General features: G+C 44.4%; 1 protein-coding gene across 2 annotated transcripts in view; it reads left to right on the top strand.

Moving 5' to 3' along the window:
- FAM178B (family with sequence similarity 178 member B) overlaps nt 1-17104 on the top strand; it is a 126845-nt gene extending 109741 nt beyond the window's left edge. The window contains exons 15-17 of one of the 2 annotated variants that reach the window (XR_006104720.1): nt 616-731; nt 10727-10804; nt 12610-12665. Coding sequence is in view for 1 of the 2 variants with exons in the window: in XM_042475999.1 (XP_042331933.1) it covers nt 10727-10804; nt 12610-12778; nt 16539-16549 (258 nt within the window). In the remaining variant the exon portion in view is untranslated. Of the gene's footprint in view, nt 1-615; nt 732-10726; nt 10805-12609; nt 12779-16538 lie in introns of those variants that run through there. The other variant, XM_042475999.1, reaches the window with a different exon arrangement.
- Nucleotides 17105-17483: the final 379 nt, after the last annotated feature.

The following is a 17483-nucleotide window of genomic DNA, read 5'->3' as shown; positions in this document are numbered from 1 at the left end:
GCGCTCTCTTTCTTGTAAGAGCCATTGCAATGTTGATTTTAAAGTTAATTAGAGTTGCCCCCTGTTCTTGGAAAAAAGCCTAGCCGAATCTTTTACTTTTGACTACAGCTTGCACAAAAGGCTTTTTCATGGTTTAGAATGAACCCTTATGACTCGCTAATTTATTTACTACCGCTCGCCCTGGAGATAAACAAAACAAGTCAACAAAACCAGCAAGCTTAGTGGTCATTGTTTTGGTGCAATCCCACCCTTGAGTTGCCAATCCTTCCGTTAGCCAAGTACTGTAGATCCGCGTTTCGCGGCAGCTGGATGTTTGGATAATATTTACGGTGATAAAAGTTTCGCCCGCTGATTTCCGAAGATGATGCTGTTTTAAAAACACAAGAGCAGGCTGGAGGGTGTGGTGGTGGTGTGTTTTCCCCACTGCTTGCTGAAGTTTGCGGGGATATGAAGAACATATTTTCCAGTTAATGTCTGCAGACGCTGCTGATAGAGGCATAGGAGCGAGGGCTGGTTTAAAACTTGGCAGTGCCAGTGCATAGAGGGTTATTGCAGCAAGCTTATTTTTATTATTATTATTATTATTATTATTATTATTATTATTATTATAAACAGCAGTAGCAGCAGCCTCATTCTTCTCCTGAGTTGCCATTAGGATCCGATTCAGAGCTGCCAACTGGACCGGCTCCCGCTGCCTTTTAACAGCAGCCTGACACACAGAAAATTGACAGGTAATGCTTTCCATTCCTCTTATCTCCCCGCTATGAAAAGCTTCAGCTCCTTAATTTCTATGTGTCAGGCTCCTTCTAAATGCGCAGGAGCGGCAGCAGTGAAAAGGTAGCAATTCAAACTGCATCCCAAGGATGCTTTTTTTTTGGGAGGGGGGAAGCTTTTCCATTTAGGCTTGCCAGAATGTGTATGGTTTCTCACCAGCAGCTTAAAGGGACCAAAATAAGGGAGTGAAGCTTTCTGGAAAGTGTAAAGGAGCATTATCATGTGCTCACGCCTGCACATCAAGGCTGAGCTACAATGGCATGTTGCAAATTTAGCAGCTTCACAGCCACAGGTCTTGTTACACACACCTTTGGATTACATATTCATTGGCGATGACGTTAGCGTCACAGAGCTACATTCTGTCTTAGGGCTTGTCTTGTTGCTGTTGTTAACTGCCCTCGAGTCGGTCCTAATTCATGGTCACCCTATGGATGAGACATCTCCAAGACCTCCTGGATGACTAAATTGAGGCCGTCGTACTTTGGCTACATCATGAAAAGGCATGACTTATTGGAAAAGACAATAATTCCAGGAAAGGGGGAGGGAAGTAGAAAGAGAGGGAGGAGATTATCAGATGGTGGAAAATTGGGGAAGAAAAAGGCATACTCCCAGCAAAGTTGCACCATTGCGCTGAAGATTTCCAGATGACATTGTGCTTATTCAGTATTAACCCATGAAGATCCAGGAATGCTCCAGCAACAAACCATTCCTGGGACTTAACTTGGGTTAAGTCCTGGATAAGCACGGTGTCGTCTGAAAATCTTCAGCACAATTGTGCGAGTTTGATGGGAGTATGTGTTTATCCAGGACTTGTCCCAGGAAGAACCAGGAATGCCCTAGCAACAAACCCTTTCCAGGACTTCCCTGTGAATGGTTTGTTGCTGGAGCATTCCCAGATCTTCATGGGAGAAGTCCTGGATAAGCATGACGTGTCTGAAAAATCTTCAGTGCGATCATGCAACTTTGCCAGGAGTATGCCTTTACTCCCGGCTTTTTTTTCCAGATCTGAAAATCACTGAAGACCAGATGCCAAATCAGTTAAGGAAGTCATGGGCATCTACAAGACTTGAGCGAAGCAGTGGAGGACATGAGGTCTTGGAGATGTTTCATCCAGAGGGTCACCATGGGTTGGGATTGACTTGAGGACAGTCAACAACAAACAACAAGTGGCCAAACCCACCAATTGTAGTCCAATGTAAGAACGGCTGTTGGAGCAAGAAAATCCCAAAGGCCCAAGTCCGAGCCACCCGGCTCCCATTTGGATTGTATCCATCTTTGGCTTGCTCTCCCTTTTAAAAATGTAATTAAAATTTAAAATTTAATATGAAAGCTACGATTATCAGGATGTTGAAATCCAGGAAATGCACTCCCTTCCTGCGTGTGTTGTGTTTTAGTGATTCCTTGCACAAGGCCGCTTTTCATCATCTTATAACTTTGAGTTCAGATAACTGAGCTCAGGGCATGATGGATGGCACCGAAATCTCCATCTCCATCTCCTCCTCGCCACTCCCAGCCCAGCTATCCAACTCATTACTTTAATTTGCCTCGGTTTTATATTTTTCTTTCATGCTTAATTAGAGCCTCTTTTAATTGCTCAGAGATTTTTGGCTGGAAGGCAACTGGGGAAAGTATAGGATTAGAAAACAAGGAGGAGGAAGAGGAGGGGGGAAAGATACGTATTTATTAGCATTTCTCTCTCTACTCAACAACAGCATTAACAGAACAGACTGCATTCCAGAGTTCTAGTATTGTGTTGTTTGGGGTGAGCAATTTAAAAATAACTTTTCCCATTCTCCCCCCTTTTTATTCCCAGCTGGTTAATGAATTAATTAAAATAACTGTGCTTAGTATTTCTTAAATCATATATGAATGTGCAGATCTTAGAGCTTGGAAAAGTTACTTTTCTGACCGCATCTCCCAGGATCTGTCAGCCAAGGGGATACTGCTTAAGCTGGTTAGATGATTCTGGGAATTGTAACCTGAAAAAGTAACTTGTACAGCTCTTGAGTATTTTTGTATGAGAAGATGGAAAGAAACTTGGCATGTGCTGGCTCTTTAAGACCAAAGCAGCTGCCAGACTAGAGAAGAAATATATGTCACTCCAATAATGGGAAATGGAAGTACGGGTGCCATTCCAGTTGGGCTTCAAAATCTCAGGGCTATCTCCATTTCTCAGAACATGAGGGAGGAATCTCAAAGTGAGAGCACTGCCTCATTTCTTAGATTTGGGTTTTTTAAAAACATAATTGAATAGTATACTTTTTATACCTATAGTTGAGGCTCCCTTCATCACGGCTGATGCCATCACCAGGGGCTGCTCTTTGTAACATCAACCTTAGGCTCTCCTCCAACTCTGTGATTCTGTGACACATTACATCAGTAATAGGACTGTTCTCAGTGCAGGCTTTGCTTTTGGAATTTGACTTAAATCCTGCTTTGGTGGGGAAGTGTGTGTGTGTGTGTGTGTGTGTGTGTGTGTGTGTGTGTGTAAAAAAAATGAATAGGATACAACTTTGTTAGACCCTTGTTGCTGAAAAGTCAATCAGTCAGTCAAAATTTATTGCAATTAACAGACAGCTATTACATAAATATATTACAAACATCACTTTTGATGTCTGTACGCAAGCATAAGATCAAAACCAAGAAATTAGCTGTTCTAAAAGTTATATATTTGTTAAAATCACTTAATAAAAAGCATAGTGTTTCCAAAGGTGAAGAAGCCATCGTCCAAGTCTGCAGTGGGGAGATATACCTGTAGTATAGTCTAAACCAAAATGCACAATGTCTTCTATAATTAAGGAGCTACAAAAGCAGACTTGAGTTTCCTTGGTGGTATCTTGAATGTGCCCTGATAAATCTGCCAGGGGACAGATATTTGGCCTTGCCCATGTAAAAGCCATGGATGGGTGGATATTACCATGGATGGATGTGAGAGTTGAACAGTGAAGAAAGCAGATAGGAAGAGAATCAATTCATTGGAGATGTGATGCTGGAGAAGAGTGCTGAGGGTCCCATGGACAGCCAAAAACAAACAAACAAATGAGTCCTGGAACAGATCATGCCTGAAACCCCCCTAGAAGCCAAGATGATTGAATTGAGGCTGTCGTACTTTGGCCGCATCATCAGAAAACACAACTCATTGGAAAAGACAATAATGCTGGGAAAGGTGGAAGGAAGTAAAAAAGAGAGGAAGACCGCATGTTAGATGGATGGACTCTATTTAAAGAGGTCACAGATATGAATTTATAGGAACTAAGCAGAGCACTGGATTACTGGGAAATTTGGAGATGTCTCATCCATGAGTCAAGATGAACTCAAGGGCGGTTAACATCAACAACAACAAATGTAAAAGCCATGTTGCTGAAAAAGGTAGCTTGTCATAGGCCTCTGTTATACTCGTAACTCCTTGCTGCCAGAGCTGTTTTGGTTCTCCTCCTGGGATCTCATTCCCCTCCCCTACCACAACCATCACCACCAAGTCTAGCCAAGTTAGTCAAAGGAGGTGAGTGTCTGCCTGTCTGTCTGCCCGCGTGCCTGAGGCTTTCTCTTTCTCCATTGCCCTCCGTTCCCGTACTTGGGCCAGCTCCAATGTCAGCTTACAGCTGGCAGCTCCAGACCTGCTACCTTTTCTGGCTTTGGAGGAGGATGTAAAAAGGGGAGACATCCGTGATCAAACACACATGCACCTTTTCAGGAGTCGAAAAAGATGCTCTGAGTCATGGGGAGCCTTGGGGTGAATGACGTTTGGGTGACAATCCAGGAAGCAGCCAGGCCTTTGTTTCCACTAGTCGTGTTTTGCAAAGAAGCCTCTTCTGCAAAGAGAGGTCCTGTAGGTCATGCACCAGCACCCAGGTGGAGATAATCCCTTCTGGGAATTTAATGCGCACAGTCCTTTTCGTTTCCCAGATGCCTGTAGTTACTCAGCAGGGATGGAGATACCTGACAAAACCTTAGCAGTGCCTTCTACGCTCGTAAATCCTCTTACCAAAGTAGTAGGACGTTCTTGTCTGATGCACAAATTCCACACTCAGTCCAATCTCACAGAAGAGGAGGGCTGCACGCAATGCATTTGTGTGTGCAGACACAACTCTGTGGCATGAACCTGCCTGTTCCATTGTGTATCTAGTTCCCCAATGTCATCATCCAACGCAAGGGTTGTTTAACACTATTAACACAACTCTGCAAGCAAAGATGGATGCCATGCAATCCTAGTGTCCTATGAGCAAGCATGGTACAGTGGTTTAAATGTTGGACGACAACTCTGGAGACCAGGGTTTGAATCTCGGCTCCACCATGACAACCCACTGGGTAAAGTCACACTCTCTCAGCCTCAGGATTGCAATGGCAAACCCCCTCTGAAGAAACTTGCCAAGAAATCTCCATGATATGGTCACCACAAGTCAGAAGGCGCACAACAACAACAAATCCTAATGTAAGATTTTGACTGTCGTGTCAGAGGCGCTCTCATCTTTATTATTTCTTCCCATCCCAAGGACTGATTTTATGAGAATTCATGCTTCTTTAGACCAGTCTGGAAAGAGCTCTGAATCTGAGTTGTGGCTATGTTTAAGAAGAAGAGAAGAAACGGAAGTACATCGTGCACACTTTTGGTGCCAGCTGTGCCAGGCAAGACACTGATGCCAACCTCACCTGGCACTTAGGGGCTGGCAGGAGAATAGGGGATTGCCTCCCACATCTTGAGCTTAAGCTGTTTGCCTTGCAAACGCTTAATGCAATTTGCTGGCGTCCCCACAGCAAAGGGCTTACCTGCAAACCCCTTTACCTGCTGACCTCTCCTGCTAAGCTTGCGCAAGGCAGTGTGCCATGCTTCCCTTCCTGCTTCCCTTATGGCAGTGGGATTACTCGCTGGGGGAAGGATCGTCAGCACAGGCTAAATCTTCCAAGGATTTAGCAAGAATTGGGACACAGGCATTGCTTGGATAGAGGAGGAAGTTCCAGGAAAGAAGGAACTTCCCGGTTCATATGATGCCGAAGAAGGGAAGGAATAGGAAGCCTGGGCTGGCCCAGCTTTACAAGATCTTTAGCCCAATTCAGAGGCTTCGGCCCCCTCCTTCCTTGCCTGCTCACTACTTTCTGACACATATTTCGTAGTCCGGGTAATTCCTTCCTCGATTTCCCCACAGCATTGATGGTATCAGCTGCGGCGGCTGAGACTGCTGAATTGACAACAGTGATCACGTATGCAAAGCATTTTATGGCTCCTGAAAGGACTCCCAGATTTATGGACAAGCTGCTACATGATGTTTCAGGGATGAAAGTCCCCCTTTGTCAGATGTGTGAATGGTGTCCTCAGCACGCACACACACACACACACACACACACACACACACACGACATGTAAGCATGGATGAAGTAGTAAAAAAGTAAGGCTAAAATTGTATACACTACGAGAAGAAATGTGGCATTTCTAATCTATACAAAGCCCATGTGTATGTAAGATAAGAACAGAAGCCAGGTAGATTGTGTTATCACTAATTACTCCCTTTGCCAAAGGCTTATCTCGTGTGTGTGTGTGTGTGTGTGTGTGTGTGTGTGTGTGTAAGCTTTGCATAAAAATTATGCTGGCTGAATTTCTTGCAATGCATGATTTTGGGGCTTTATTGTTTATGTTTCCTTTCCTCTACTATTCATTTGAGGATGATGCATCCCTGCATTTGAAAAAGTGGGCTCCTCTCCAAGAAAACATAAAACAACAACGCTCGAGTCTCCCTTATCCAAATTGCTTGGGAGGAGAAGTGTTTTGGATTTTTTTCCGGATTTTGGAATACTTGCATGTCCCGAATGCTATCTCTTGGCAATGGGACCCAAGTCTAAACACAACATTCATTGATGTTTCCTATACACCTTGTACACGTAGCCTGAAAGTAATTTTTATACAAGATTTGTCATCATTTTGTACATGAAACGAAGGCTTGTGTACACTGAACCGTCAGAAAGCGAAAGTGTCGCTTTCTCAGCCACCCACTAAAAATGTTTTGGAATATTTCAGATTTCAGAATTATGAATAAGGGAGTCTCAGCCGTATATTTTTGTAGTGCACATTGCAACAAACCAACAATGGATTGTTGTTGGTGTGTAGCTGTCGAGGAGGAGGGCAAATTATGAAGGCATTGCACCCCAAATACTAATTCTGACCCCACTGGGAATTTATGTCCCCAGTAGCTATACTCCTGAATATTTCCCCATTCCTCCCTTATAGGTTTTAACATCCTACCAAATGGGCTGTTTGCCTTGAACCCCAAATAACAAAGTTCCCATTGTAGAAGATACTCTGCAACATTGCGTTGCAGACCATTCCGCCTTGTCATTATCTATTCGTCTCGGTTGCAGTTCCCTCTCCGTAACCTGGAAGGATTTGATTTCACCCCTATTTTGCTTCCACATCTATCCCTGGTAGCACACCAATTACGCCGCCAGGCAGCATCGCTCCATTTATCACCTTTGCAATCTTTGCTCGTTTCACGCTCAATTAAGTATTATATTTACCCCTTTACTCCGCAGTAAACTGTGTTCGAACCTCTCTCTGGTGGCCTCTCTGTGCCATGCCTACGCCAGGAAGAGCTACGTTTTGTAAGGCTTTTCATTTCAAATTAAGGAAACAAATGAAAATCTTATTGAAACTAACGACAGCCATTAAAAGATAAGTGTGAACTACACATTGCAATATTGCGCATGATGACTAATGAGGCTGGCTGGGAGGTTCTCCGTTTAAATTTCTGCTCGCTAAGCAATGAGAGCATCATCACAAGGTGGCATTAAAAGGGGCACACACTCGCTCGAGGAATCATTCACACATACACACCGTGTTTGCAGTATGGACATAATAAAACATATCTGCTTTCTTATTATTTTGCAGACACATCGTGATTCTAGGGGGATTCTAGGAGATTTTGCCCAAAAAGTACCTTTGTCCAAGCTCTGGTTGTTGGTGTTTTTCCCTTTGAAACTTTATCTGGCCAGGAACCTTTTCACCTATCCCAAAGGGAGAGGGACCTGGTGTCAGATCAGTTTCGTAAGACAACCCGCTCATTGTTTGGTGATTTCCCAAAGATGCCTTTCCTAAACCGTAGTTCCTGGCAATAGAAACATGAATATACCAAAAGGTGTCCTTTTTGGTTCCATTTGGGGCTCGTTCTGCCGAAGAAGAGGGTCATGTCCTATCAACACTGATGGAAAGGGCCTCTTCTGTGTTGGCACTCTTTCTATGACACTCCCTTCCTTAGGAGGTGCGCATAGCTTGTGCATTGGAGTTTTGTGCCAGGCAAAGACCTTTCTGGTTCCCTGATACGAGAAGTTTAGTGCTCAATTTCCATTTTAGTACTAACTACCGTATATACGTGACTGTAAATCAACCTGTTTAAATCAAGGGCAGGTTTTAGGACCAAAATTATGGATTTTGCTATGACCCGTGGATAAGTTGAGGGTAAAATTTAGGGGCATGCAACAAAGGATGTAAAGGATGAAGCAAAGTAAAACAATGTCAAAGAACTTACAAAATTCCAGCAGACATAACTCTATGTTCTTAGTCTTAAGGCTGGATGGATGAGAGAATACAGAGGGTAAATCCTTCCAGGACAGATTATGCTCTTGCGTTTCACCAGGGAATGGTTCCATCTTTTAAATAAGAGTTAATATACAGTATTTACATTGGCCAGTGGATAAGTCGACTCAGGCTTTTTGGGTCAATTTTTTGACCTAAATTTCTAGACTTATACATGAGTATATACAGTACGTGTTTCTATGCAGCTCTTTCATTCCTCCCCTTCCCCATTGATTTATCTGCCACTTCTTTTCATGGGGTTTTTAATGGATATGTATTATCTGTTAGTGCAAACCGGGTGATAATTTCGGCTGAAGGACAGTATATAATGGAACCAATTACTGGGGTGAGGGGTATTCCCTCTCACTGAAAATCTCCAAGCAGAGGCTGGACCGATTAATCTAGCAAGGCTAAGATCAATGACTGGATGAAGATATATCTTATATGCATGCGACGTCTGCAGTTTTAAGCAAACACAGGCCTTTAATAAAGAAGTGTTGGTTTCTTCTACTGAGGGCTTGATTGTCGAGATTTATTTGATATTAAAGGCTTTGCAGAAAGGGCATATGCCAAATCCTTCCCTTTCCCAGCAAAACAAATGGGAAAAAGAATTACTGCAAGGGTGACCAGGAGAAATTGGGTTGAGAATGGGTGGCTGAAGAGGCAGGAAAGAGCTAAACTGCAATGAATCTAAGGAAACTTAGGCCTAAGTCCAATCCTTACTCCGACTGGAGCAGACCCATTACATAAATGAGAACTTGGCAAGCCACAATTTATTAGGTTCTCATTGATTCATCTTGTCTGCTTTAGGTAAATTAACCTTTTATTATGAGCTTTGCTTGCCAGCGTTGCGGCCAACGGTCACTTCCAGCATATAAAATGAAGAAAGTATATAATATGACCTAACATTGGGTGCCAGCATGGCAAAGTGGTCTGAGCTTTGGACTACGATTCCAGAGACCAGGGTTTGATTCCCCACTCGGTGAGTCCCACTCTCTCAGCCTCAGGGGAAAGCAGTGGCAAACCTCTTCTGAACAAACCTTGCCAAGAAAACCCCATGATAGCTTCACTGCAGGGTCACCCTATGTTGGCAATGACTGGAAGGCACACAACAACAAGATAAACATTGGGGATGGTGAAATCAAATATATGCATTCATGTTGGCACTGTGCAAGAATTAGATCACAGCTGAGATCTTGCAATGGGAGATCTATATCTCCATGGCTACATCTACCTTTGCTAACCCTTGCGGTCCACCTTTTTAACATCTCTTCCACCCGCAACATTGCCATTTTCATGTTATTGGGGAGTGAGAGCATCAGTGGAGCAGATTTTCTTGTAGCTGAACATGCAGCAGCAAACATCCACAGGATCTTCCCTGAGTCTTGGCAAGGTCCCAGCAAGGGGTGTCCTTGTAGGAAAGTAGCTGGAAGGTCTCCCACAGATCCTCCTGCTTTCCAGTGACATGGAAAAGGCAGTGCTGAGCGAGGAGAGTTAATACTTAACAGGTGGGTTGGGAAGTGGAATTTGGTCATTGTGCGGCTGGTAAAGAGTTCTGACTTCTCGCAGGTATTTTTCAAGTTTTCTGCCATTCTTATCCGCTGCTGTTGTTGTTGCACACCTTCGTTTCTGACTAATGTAAACCTATAACAGGTTTGTTATAGCAAGATTTATTCCAAGGAGGTTTGCCATTGCCCTCCTCTGAGGCTGTGAGCGGGTGTCTTGCCCACAGTTAGCCAGGAGTTCTTCATGGCCAAGCGAGGAGTTGAACCCTAGTCACCTAGAGTCCTTGTCCAGCATTCGAAACACTATACCAGCTCATGTTCTAACCAGTCCTAATGCCCCCCTCCTCACTTTTTTAAACAATGGAAAGTCATGAGCAACATAAGCCACCATGTCTTTAGCACTTTAAGGAGGAAGGCCAATGAATTCATTACCTGCTAAGAACCATAACGATTAATAGGAATAATATTTAATAATATTGAATATAGTATTGAATATGTATATTTAATAATATAACAAAGAGCCCCGGTGGCGCAGTGGTTAAATGCCTGTATTGCAGCCCTCACTCAGAAACCATACCAGCCAAGGGCTCAGGCTTGACTCAGGCTTGTACCCAGTTTGTTGGGCGCAATTAGCTTACAGTTGTAAACCACTTAGAGACTGCTTAGGCAATAGAAATGAAGCTGCTATTGCTATTGCTATATTTTTAAGAAGTAACTTTCAATGCTTTCCAAGGTAGTCTAATGGAGCTGGCACATTCCCTTTCATTCTCTCTCGCTGGGTCTTAGACAGTGATGCCGGAGATTCTGGGAGATGTGGCTCCCCCAAAAGTAATTTCTCTAGGCTCTGATCCCTCTCATCCTGAGCAGTTCTTTCACTCTCTTTCAGGCTTGCTACCTGTGCTACAGCCTCCTGACATTGGCCAATGTGGTTGTGGGTACCAAGGCTGTGCCTTCAAGACAACAGGTAAGTTGGGATGCCACAAGGCAGGAGGGTAGGTCCCTGGTCTGATGGCCAGCAGGCCTGAGCTAAAAGTACAGATCCTTTGCCAAGGAAATGGAATCACGCTGTGTACACAAAATTTTAAGCTAGCTGGGACTGTCTGGCGGAGGAGAAAGCTGGAAGCGGGCCAGATTTGTGGGCAGCGTAAATTACAGCCTCACAGCTGCAATGGGGGAGCCAGCTCCCTCACAGAGTGCACAGAAGCAAAAAAGAAGTGCTGGGTCAGAACAATTGTGGGGCCAGGAAAGGTACAAATCAGAGGTCCATTTTGCAATTAACAACCGAATGGTATAAAGACCAAAGTGCTGCATTAGAGAGAAGGAAGCCAGCCGTGGCTATTAAGTCACTGTAAAAAGAAAAGGCGAGGAAGGAAGACTCTAGTAGGAGCTTTAAGACTCACTGATGTATTTCAGCATGAGCCTTTATGGAGTTCAGTCCCCTCCTTCGTACACACTGCTGGAGTGGAGTGAGATCCGAGAAAGCACATGATAAAATAAATCACTTCATTTAATAATATAATAAGTGTGACTAGCATAATTTCCTGGCAGAATATGCCCTGGAAAGAGAGATGCATAAATATAACTTCCATGTTCATCTGTTGCAAACAGAGACTAGCCTTCGCAAAGACCAACAGATATAAACCTCCATGGACTAGAGTCAACTGCATTACATGCTTAACACATAAGAATAAAATGCTACAAAATCTTAACTAGAAAAAAGAAATAAAGGAACCCCAGCTACTAATTCCCCCCTTAAGAAAGAAGACTGAAAAGCTTAAAGAACTGGCTGCATTTGGTGTAGAGAAGAGAGGGCTTGGGGTGGGACTTGTTGACCCTTCAGCTTTCAGGTTCTGAAGCCAGAAGAAAAGGGTGATGAGGGTTAGACGTTATAAAGAGGAAACCATGCCGCAAAGAAGGGAATTGGGCTCAATGACTTGTTGCCCGTTTTATGGCTCCATGGGGGCTTCTACACTGGCTGTTTTCCTGGAACTGAGGTCATATGTGCACAGAGAAGCCAGGCCAAGCTGGGGCCAAACTGTTGCATTTCATTCCCACCCTACTGAAGCCTTCCCATCTTTTCAAAAATATTGGCCAAGATCTTGCATTGGAGGCATAGCTATGATATCATAGCTATGTTCCATCTCCTCTTCCAGCCCCTGAAACCAACCTTAAAAGCTAGTCAGCCGTCCCAAGCGACCGAGTTCTTGGTGCTGGCAAGCAAACCACTCTAGGATGACATGACGCCCCTCATGCCTCTCACTGGCTGCCAAGTGGAATGCCTTTGCTCCTTATTTGGGATGGGATGGTATTTATACCCTTATATTTAAGAGAGACGCAAAGCCAGAATGTGTAAAACTGAATTTTTTTCCTGGTCTGTAGCTACCAGAGTCATCCGGTCTCTGGACATCCTACGTGGAAGATTCTGGGGATTGTAGCTTAATAAGTAACTTTTCCAAACTCTGGATCTTTCCTGTATTCTAAACCAGGACAACATGATGGATGCATCCAAGATGGTGACTTAATTCATTTTAGGTCCTTCTCGTTGGACTGTAACATATTGTGGAAAGCAGAATGATTTAGTCAACAGATGCAGGTTTGCATGATGGATGCCAGTTTCCCAGGGTGTATTTCTCCTGGAGCAGTTCTCCCATAAGTTGAGGCTTCACCTCTTCAAAGCAACTTCTCCTGTCTTCATTTGCTGCATCCATGCCTATTTCCTCTCATCCTGCCTTTCCATTATGCTTGACCCCATCCTGTTCCCTTCCACAGAGACATCTCATTCACCTCTGCAACCAGCTGCAGAAGCACATCAGTTCCACTATCCGTGAAGACTCCTGCCTCATGTATCGGGTGGAGCTCAAGAACCTGGCCTCCCAAACCTACATCAAATGGCAAGAGTGTCTGTCTCGGGGCTGGCTGTGGACCACCTTCCCTGCAGGTAACTTCAGTGTCACCTTCCCATCTGGCAGGAAGATCCAGGGAGAAAGCGAACACGGGTAGCAAAACTAACCATAATTGGTTCACCTTTAGCTGGGGGATTTGGAGTCTGAAAAGTCACTTCTCCAAGCATTTATGTCAGGGGTAGCCCACTAGAAGCCCTCCAGGTGCTGTTGGATATCAGATCCCAGCATCCCCCACTTGTGGCTGTGCTGACTAAGGCTGCTGGGAGTTGCAGTCCAGCAACATCTGGTGGGGCACAAGTTTCCCACCTCTAATCTAACCATACAGATAGGGCGGTGGGCAGGATCAGAGCCCTGGATGTGCAGTCAATTGAGGGTATGTCACCATAATGGGAAAGCCCAAAATAATACAAATGCAGTGCCTGGAGTGAGAAACAAAATGAGGTTCCTTTCCTGTGCAGTCTTTCCTCAACACTGGCAACAGGACAGTATCCTCCACTTTGCTTGAAAGCAGCAGGCTAGCTTAAGGGATGCAAGGCAGGCCTTATAGCACATGGCTGTCTCCTCTCAAATCTTTGTCATCTCCCAGCATCTGCCGCTGGAGACAACTGCCTGCCTACATGGACACAAATTGTATGCATGGAGGAACCATCTGTACCAAAGATGCTAATCACACAGATGGGTTTGATGCACAAACAGTCTGTACATGTCTATGTTCCTTCACACCTTGTACTGAAAAGTGCAACAGAGCAAGAGAGGGGCCAAGAACCCTAACAATGGATTTCTGATTACCTTGGATTAGAACATACAAGAGGGTCAGTGGATTCTGGGAGCTGAAGTCCAAAATGTCTGGAATGCTGACAACTGCTGAAGAAAGAACAGCGCTGGTCCACCTGAATTGTCTCTGCTCAGTGACACGTGAAAGAAGCTAAATGTCAAAGTGCCACAATGTTAGAAGAACCAGGGATGATTTGGAGTTCCACTAAGGGTAGCAACTGAGGCTGGCCAAGACATTTTGAGGCCCAAGACAAAGATCAAGAAGGCATCCTTCCACTCCATGCACAAAACTTGACAGGCGATTGAGTCTTTCCTCTGGTGATAGAGCATCTTCTGTTGCATCTAAAAGCAGCAGGCTTCCTTAGAGGTGCATGGCAAGTTGGATAGCATTACAAGTGTTAGTCTACAAAATCAGTCTTCAAAGGGATCTTGCAGCACCATTGAGACTGACTGAAAAAAAGAAGTGGATAGCATGAGCTTTCGTAGACCTGGATCTACTTCTGAGGAAGTAGACTCAAGTCTACAAAAGTCGATGGTGCTGTGAGATCCCTTTGCAATCTCCTGGGAAGTTCTTTTGCCCAGTTTGCCTCCACATCCGTTGTGCATGCATGTGGGTATCTGTCCATCCATTTGTTTGTACAAGTTGCCATTTGGACATTCTGCCTCAAGCCAAAAACTGTTTTGAACCAGCCCTGAAAGAAATGAGAACTTGGCATCCATGGCTCTGTTTCCAGCTGTCTGTGGCTAATCACGTATTGCATGCCTGCCTCTCCTGTTGGCAGGAAGGCCCCAGCTGGCAGGAGTCAGGCCAAGGAGTTGGAAAATGGATCAGGCTCGCCAGCGCCAGGCCTTCCTCACTATCGGTCAGTCAAGAAGCCTTCAGTCCTACTACAAAGCAAAAGGCGGCCAAGCCACAGCGCTGGGAGGTCTTGAACAGCTTCAGGGACCCCCAGATAAGAATGCTGTCACCACTTCTGCTCACTGGACTCTGCAAAACAGGCAGACAAAGAACTGAGATGGACTTGATACCTGATCTGTGTCTGCACTGCAGTGGGTAGGATTGCCAGAGTGAAAACTGGAGAGGGCTCCCCTACCTTTAATGGTTGTGTAGAAGAGGACATTTCAGCAGGTATGGCTTCTTACCTGGTTGCTTGCTGAAATGCCATCTTCTGCACAACCGTTAAATGATTTACATGATTATGATACATGAGTATGAGCTTCTCAATTTCTCACTCTGACAACCCTTTGGAGCAGTTGATCAAGTAGATGCATGACCATGTGCAAAACCTTTGTGCACCCAAAAAGGTACCAACTGCAAGGAAGAGCTGGGGAGGGAAGGGGTTAACCAACTAGCTTTGGATCCAGATTCGCAGGAAAGGGGCCTCACAGGGATAAGCTGCTTTTGTAAAGGGAATTTGGGAGCAAGCTTACCAGCCAGAGAGCTCAGCAGTGCAAGTTCTCCTGGGGCCAGACCCACCCTTCCTCCCTCCCTCTTCCCTGGACCTCATAGCTGAAGCTTCTGTGACCCACAGCTCTACTCCAGAAAGCTAGAGACGGATGCCCAGCAATGCCATTCCATCACCCTGGTGTTTGATTTATAAAAGAAGCTGAAGCGAACATCCTTTAATGCAAACAGGATGGGGGAGAAAAAGATAAACACTCCTTCTGTTACTCTCCGCTTCCTATTACTCAAGAACTGACTCACCCATAAATGCATGCTGATGGGATTTTCTTTTCCTGCAAATATGGTCTGAAATCATAGGAAAGACCTAGAAAGACCTGGAGGGATGGAGGGACAGGAAATGAGGTCCATTAGAGTGGCTTAAATCAAGGGGACCCAGAACTCATATTTGCCCAGTTGATTAGTAACCTGGATTTAATGAGTTGACTGCTCTTCCTGATCTGGTGGCTCTGTTCTCTTTTAATCCAATCGGCCAGAGCTGGAGAATTTTGGGGGTTCAGCATCACTTTTTGCAGTGAAGAGGCAGAACTGGACACTTGGATACCTTTTCTGCAAAGGGGAGAAACTGAGCACTAGTAGTAGTAGTAGTAGTAGTAATAATAATAATAATAATAATAATAATAATAATAGTCTTAGCTGCCTCTCCCTGTGGATCAAGGCATGGACCAACAGTCGACAGACAGAGAACGTCACTTAAAACGCATGATTTAAAAGACACATCGGTTTAAAAGGACAAATAAGATGTACACATATTAAAACATTCCACATTTAAACATCATCGTTTAAAATTCATGATTTGAAAATCATCTGGATAAACCTGGTCTTCAGTGCTGTTTTGACTTTAACCTCTTCTTTCTATAAAAGAGTAAAAGAGGGATACAGCATAAAAGAAGGTTATTAGTGAAACCAGAACTATTCCCGGAGAGGAAGCAAGGAAGAGTTGTACAGTATATGACAACGGCTGCAAGAAGGATCTATGGAAAGAGAATGATCTATGGAAAGAGACAATGATTCCATCTCAAGAAGCCCGATTGTAAAAATTATATGCATTTGTAGAAATTGATAAATTTACTACATTAATATATGGAAAATTGTTCGCTGACTTTAAAAAAGAATGGAAACAAAACTGGGATTCGCAAGGATCTTAGGTTTTTAAGTAAGAAGTGTCCTGTTACACTGAGGCTTATACTTTCTTTTAAAAGTTCATTTTAAAATATGATACCATGTTAAGATGTTTCTATTTTCTTTGGACAGATTCTCTTTTAAGATACTGATTAAGATTTGACTAGCAAAAGGGGAGTAGATATATTTACAGTAACAGAACCACAAACAGCCAAGTTGAAAGCCGCAGTTCCCTTGCCCTTGTTTGTTTCTCTTGCTTTTAACAGTTAGATTTGTAGTTTAGCGTGATTCGCGTCCTTTATAACTTTGCACATGCTCAGGGGGTGCTTTGCTGGGATTGAATGTTGCATGCAAGAGTGTATGGCTTGCTGAGTTGCCTCCCAGCCGTCCACAAGAGTCTGTGAGATCTTAACTGTCTCCTTGTTGTTTTTTCTTAGAGCCAGAATAAAAACATCTGAAGGAGCCCAAGAGGATTTCTTTGCCAGAGGGGATCAAGGAGGAGAACCATGCAGTCCAGCAAAATGTGATGATGGAGCCAGATGAGGAGCGCTTGGGCTCCGTTATCATTCCCCTAATCCTAGTCCTCCTATTCCTACTTTCCCACCCCCTTCTCTCCTCCCTCCCCTGCGTTGCCATTTGGCCATTTTATCTTGGGGTTTGCCAACCCCTTTGTTTTTGTTCATGAAAGAACAAAGTTCTCGCAGGGGCTAAGCCAACACTATTTGCTATTTATTTAGACAACCTTGTGCCTTTAAGAAGCCTGCTTTCAAAGCAAACACTCAGGGAAGGAACAGGCACCCCGCCCTGCACCGAGGAGGTCAAAATAAATGTCATTTTTAATGGATTTTATTTCTCTCTTCCTGACTGTTCCCTGAGGTTGTAACTGTAAGTGCTCAACTGCATAGAGATGGCCCCAGTTCAAGGGTGCAGAAAGGCACTCTTAAAACACGCATAAGACTTAGCTTCACCGGAGAGACCAGGAGAAAGGGCTGGAGGAATCCAGATGTTGCATCCCCATGGAGCTGGGTCAGTCTACATATGGCCAGCTGTGGAAATCCAGGGCATTCCTCCCTTTGGGGAGGGAGGTCAGAGCTAATATTGTTCACATTAATGCTGCAGAAAAGCACAGGTTCAATCTCTGGCACCTCCAGAGTAGAAAAATCTCAGCACATCAGGGCTTGAGTTTGGGTTTATATCTGGATGGGAGCGGGGAGGTTTTCTGCAGCAATGATTCCCAAACTCTAGTCCTCCAGGTGTTTCTCAGAAGCCTCAGCCATCTTGGCCAATGGTCTGGCCCATGGTTTCTGGGAGCTAATGCCAAACACCTGGAAAGCCAGAATTTGGGAATCACTGCTCTAGACATTGCTGGAGCCTGCTGCCAG

Source organism: Sceloporus undulatus, chromosome 6 (genome assembly GCF_019175285.1).
Source record: "Sceloporus undulatus isolate JIND9_A2432 ecotype Alabama chromosome 6, SceUnd_v1.1, whole genome shotgun sequence".
In the NCBI taxonomy this organism is placed as follows: Eukaryota; Metazoa; Chordata; class Lepidosauria; order Squamata; family Phrynosomatidae; genus Sceloporus; species Sceloporus undulatus.
Note: the sequence above shows the minus strand (reverse complement) of the source record. Positions and strands in the feature narration are given on the sequence as shown.